Genomic DNA, 4745 nt, shown 5'->3' on the forward strand with positions numbered 1-4745 from the left:
TCTCATCTCATCTCATCTCATCTCATCTCATCTCATCTCATCTCATCACAACGTATTCCATCCCAATCCACTGCATCCCATTCCATCATATTCCATCCCATCACAACCCATCCCATTCCATCCCACCCTACTGCAACCCATCCCATCCCATCCCTGCCCACCTGGTAGAAGGAATGGAAGTTCCTCTCTCCTGGCTGCTGCTGGAGGACTCGGGACTGGAAGAGGTGGCAGTGGCTGGGTGTCAGGCAGTGCTATGGGCCAGCCCTCACACAGCAATGCCCTCCCACCCCATGCCCCCTGCACCTTCTCCAGGAGGTAATTGTAGATGTGGCCACCAGTAGGGTCTCCCTTGAAGTCAAAGTTGATGTCCATGTACTTGCCAAAGCGGCTCGAGTTGTCATTGCGATTGGTCTTGGCATTGCCAAAGGCCTCCAGGACACAGTTGGACTTCAGCAGCACATTTTTCACCCTGCCCAGCACAGCATGGTGTGCCATGGCATGAAGGTGTGCCAAGACATGAAGGTGTGCCATGGCATGAAGGTGTGCCAAGGCATGAAGGTGTGCCATGGCATGAAGGTGTGGCACTGCACAGTGCAGCATCCCAGCTCTGAAGCCGATGGATGCAGGATGCAACACCTTTGTGTCCATGGGTTTCCCCAGCTCCCCATATCATCCCCAATGGGCACAATGCCCCCCTGGGGACACCCCGAATGACAGATCTGTGCCCAATCACCCAATTCCCTGTTGGGTTGGACTCACCTCTCCACCTCGGCACGCTGCGTTGGATTGGTGATGGCTGCGATGTACTGCATGATGTACTTGCTGGCCTCCGTCTTGCCAGCGCCGCTCTCACCTGGCAGAGGCAGGAAATGGGCAAGGTGTGCACCCATTGGCACCCAGCTCCAAGGGATGCCCTTCACTTGTCCCCTACCTGAGATGACGATGCAGGTGTCCTTGGCACGGCGCTTCATGGCCTTGTAGGCAGCATCAGCCAAGGCGAAGAGATGCGGCGGGCGCTCGTAGAGCTCACGGCCCCGGTACTGCTCCACCACAGAGGGGCCGTACAGCTCCAGAGCCCGGTACGGGTTCATGGCCACCACCACCTCTCCGATGTAGGTGTAGATACGGCCCTTTGAGAACCTGCACACAGGGGTGGCAGTGGGACAAGGTGCGTCCCTGTGCTTCATGCTGTGGGGCTATACAGGGCACGAGGGGAGCAGCTCTTCCTGTAGGCAGCACCCATGGGTGCAAGCAGGAAGTGCAGGGCACCAGGGTGGCACAGACAGATAGGACCAGGACAGACAGACACACACATGCACATTGTTGTGCACGGTCACGCACACACAACCCAACGCCCACCCAGACACCCCCCACTCAGCTCCAGGGCCGTGCCTCCCTTTCCCTCAACCAGCAGTAGGGCGCTGCCCAGCACAGATGTTTCCTTTTGGGTCAGGGTTTGCACCTCAGGACCATTCCTTGAGCTGCAACGAAGGATTTAGGGTCCCCAGGGCTGGTGGTATCCCCATCACCCTGCTGCTGAGCACTGCATCCTGGCTGCACCACCCCGCCTCGGCCTCACCCATTCTTATCTCACCCATCCCAACCTCACCCCACCCATCCTGCCTCGCCCTGCATCCCCGTACCGCAGGCGCAGGTTCTCCATGAAGTGCTCCATGGTGACTTCATCCAGCAGGACAAAGTCAGCCTTGCCAAACTCGGGGCCCTCCAGCTCCGCCATGCTGCGCCCACCACCCACAAGCACCACTTCCCCCCTCCGTGCTGCTTCCTGCACCTCTGCCCGCCCAAGCAGCGGCGCAGGCGCGCAGGACGTGGGGCCCAGCCCTACTGTCACCTCCCATGGGGAACAGCGTGGTGGTGACAGGAGACACACAGAAGGGCAGGGTGGGGAATTTGTCCCCACGCTCCAAAGCACTCGGGCACCAGTCCTACAGAGGAGTCTGCACCTCCACGTGCCCACAGTGGGATCATCCACAGGGGTTTGGGACACGAGCCAGGGACGCACGCAGCGCCGTGCTTGCAGCGACGTTGCAGTCATTCATCCGGCCCCACACCGCAGCACCCTGGAAGCTGCAAGTCTGTGGGTCGGTGCCTCCACCCACACAGTGGCTGATGAGACAGCAGTGACAGCCGTGACAGCCGCTGCGTGCACCAAACACGGTGCTGCTCAGGATGCTGAGCACGGTGCAGCCAGGGTGAACTGCTTGCACCACACCCTGGGCACAGAGCCCAGTAAGGACCACAGCAGCCCAGGGCAGGTCCCCTGAGGACATATCCCTGCCCCACAGGCACCAAAACCCATGTCCTCTCCATGGGATGCACCTTTCTCACCGCCAGCCCTCAGGGCACAGCGCTGCGGTGCCGATGGGCTCACAGAAACCCCACGAGGTGCAGCAGCACAGATGCCTGGGGACAGCCTCAAGCCCACGTTTCCCTATCCAGGAGCAACAACAGGAGCCTACAGCTGTGAAAATACCAGAGATTTGTATTTATTGATGTGACATGTGCTTGTACAGCAGTAAATACAAGCAACTGTACCCCCAAAATATCAGTACACAGCCAACACTCCTCATCAGCACTGGGTGCTCCGGAGAGCAGAAGCCCCCACTGCTGAGTCCTGTTCCAAGGCTGGGGAAATGCACCCAAATCCTCTCCTCTTCCTCAGGAAACTTCTTGTGGGCCCATCCTGCGCTGAGCAGCTCCTCACCGCGCCGCAGAGCACACAGGCAAGTTGGGGACTTCCAGTTGTGGCTGTTCACCCAGGGTTCCAAGCTGCACTGGGCTCGCACACTTCATGCTGGCCACTCAGCACCGTTTCACCTGAAGACAAAGCACAAAGAGCTGCACTGATCACAGAGACAAGGAGGTTTCATTGGCCTGCAGCCCCACTCAGGTGGCTTTTACTCGTCTCTGGTGTACATCCTATTTGTAGAGTGAACTGCAAGCACTCAGGAAGCCCCTAGGCTTGTCCTACCTTCATGTGATCCAGCAGAGCATCACCCGTGAGCTCAGATTTCTTCTAAATGCAGCTTCAGATGCAGCTTCACAGCTTCAGCACAAAGAATTGAGTGGCAGTTGCAGGCAGCTCTGTGGGGCCCAGCTGAAACCCCAAGACAGGGCTGGAACCATCAGAGGTAGCACTCCTTTCAACCAGGATTTAAAGACCTGTGGCAGAAGTATCAGTGAGTGAAAGAGCAGGCAGGGTGAGTGCTGCCCTGAGGGTCCACAGTCCTATATTCCTATATTCCTACTATGCTGGAAGGTTCATGGCAATGAGAGAGACCTGCAGTGCGTGGTGAGTAAGCCTTGCTGGAGAAGGGCTGAGGGGAAGCCCTGCAGCCATCTGCACTCACTGCACCTAGCAATGGAGTAGGCAGAGCAGGGAGTGAATAACACTGCAACAAAGGGAGAAGAGCTTCAGAGCACATGGCCTCACATCACTGCCCCATTAGCTGCAGGAAAGGAAGTAGCCCAGCTGCATCCCTGTGCTGCACCTCTCAGCCCTGAGGGACTCACTGATGAGGGCCAAAGAGGAAACAAGGCACTGAAGCTACTTGATTATGCAAAGTATGACTAATCATGGCAGAATGAAAAAACCCCTGCAGAGCCACCCAGTGAACATACCTGCCTGCTCCCTGCAGCATCAGGTGTCCGTCTCGACCATCAGACAGGGGAACTGCAAGCTGAGAAGAACAGTATTGTTACAAAATAGAATCACAGAATTGTAGGGGTTGGAAAGGACCTCCAGAGATCATCGAGTCCAACCCCCCAAAGAACAGAGGAAGGAAGAAAGCAGCTCTGCAAGTCCAGGAGAGAAACAGGAGCTGGGGGACAGAGTGTATGGAGTTTCTATAGCCTCCCCCTGAGAGACAGAAGAAGGCCTCAAACCACCCCAGGGCTGCTCTGGCAAGCGCTGCAGGAATGGATGGGGCCACAGCAGGCCCCACCATGCTGGAAGCCTTGCGGGGCACAGCTGAAGGCAAGTATTCCAACGTTCCCCTTTCGTACCTTTAAGGCCGAGGCATGCAGCGCAGGAAACAGAAGGGAAGAAACGGCGGGCGCTGTAGGGAAAAAACAGCGTGAGTCAGGAGGAGCAGCTCTAAGACACGCCTGCTTTCTCTAAGGACTGGGATCGCTTAGCAATCGCTAATAATCGTGCAGACGCTCGGTGCCGCCGTGGGATCCACGTGGGCTCCCTCGCACGTGCACGGATACAGCCGCATCACCCCTCGGGCACGGCTGACCCACCAGGCCATGGTCCCCAGGACCAGGCCTAAGAACACACCCAGGCCCCACGGTGCAGACCCAGACAGCCCGAGCCCGCCCCTCCTAGCGCATATCGCACCCCAAGTGACTGAGGTAAGCAGTGTTCAGAGAAATCCACCTCTCGTACGCCTCCACCGCGCCTCCCAGACCCGCCAGACGGCGGATGGCAGCGGATAGCGACAGACCACACCGCACACTTACCCGCCATCACCTCCGTGTTCGAGAGGGCCGTCGCCGATGAATGACGTCAGCACTCCTCGCGGCGGCGGGCGGCGCCCCCTTGCGGTGAGAGGCGGGAAGCAGACAATGCGCATGCGCAGGGGAGGGATCAGCACCCCCGAGTGGGCGTGGTTATGCAGATAAGCGGTGGGGTGAGCGCGGGCCGAGTGGCGCATGCGCAGTACTTCTCCTCGGGAGGAGGACTGACGTCAGTCCTCCGAGCGCCGCGCGGGGCACGCCGG

At 58.5% G+C, this 4745-nt stretch overlaps 1 protein-coding gene, 1 long non-coding RNA gene and 1 other non-coding gene across 4 annotated transcripts in view; all 3 read right to left on the reverse strand.

Annotated features, from left to right (window-relative positions):
• Window positions 1-1769, reverse strand: part of MYO1G (myosin IG) — a 9225-nt gene extending 7456 nt beyond the window's left edge. For both annotated transcript variants that reach the window (XM_042888573.1, XM_042888572.1), the window contains exons 1-5: window positions 1644-1769; window positions 932-1140; window positions 760-853; window positions 304-469; window positions 162-215 (exon numbers count right to left, since the gene is read on the reverse strand). In XM_042888573.1, coding sequence (XP_042744507.1) covers window positions 162-215; window positions 304-469; window positions 760-853; window positions 932-1140; window positions 1644-1738 — 618 coding nt within the window. In that variant the 5' untranslated portion in view covers window positions 1739-1769. The remainder of the gene's footprint in view (window positions 1-161; window positions 216-303; window positions 470-759; window positions 854-931; window positions 1141-1643) is intronic.
• Window positions 1770-2483: 714 nt separating this feature from the next.
• Window positions 2484-4543, reverse strand: LOC122189576. Its single transcript, XR_006181871.1, has 5 exons — window positions 4486-4543; window positions 4027-4079; window positions 3643-3701; window positions 2993-3183; window positions 2484-2838 (listed from the first exon to the last, which is right to left on the reverse strand). It is a non-coding gene; the product is annotated as an uncharacterized LOC122189576 (long non-coding RNA).
• On the reverse strand, window positions 3853-3984 carry LOC122189887. The gene has a single exon (XR_006182010.1). It is a non-coding gene; the product is annotated as a small nucleolar RNA SNORA9 (small nucleolar RNA).
• Window positions 4544-4745: the final 202 nt, after the last annotated feature.

Source organism: Lagopus leucura, unplaced genomic scaffold (assembly GCF_019238085.1).
Source record: "Lagopus leucura isolate 7727_CA_CO unplaced genomic scaffold, USGS_WTPT01 Super-Scaffold_100157, whole genome shotgun sequence".
Taxonomy (NCBI): Eukaryota; Metazoa; Chordata; class Aves; order Galliformes; family Phasianidae; genus Lagopus; species Lagopus leucura.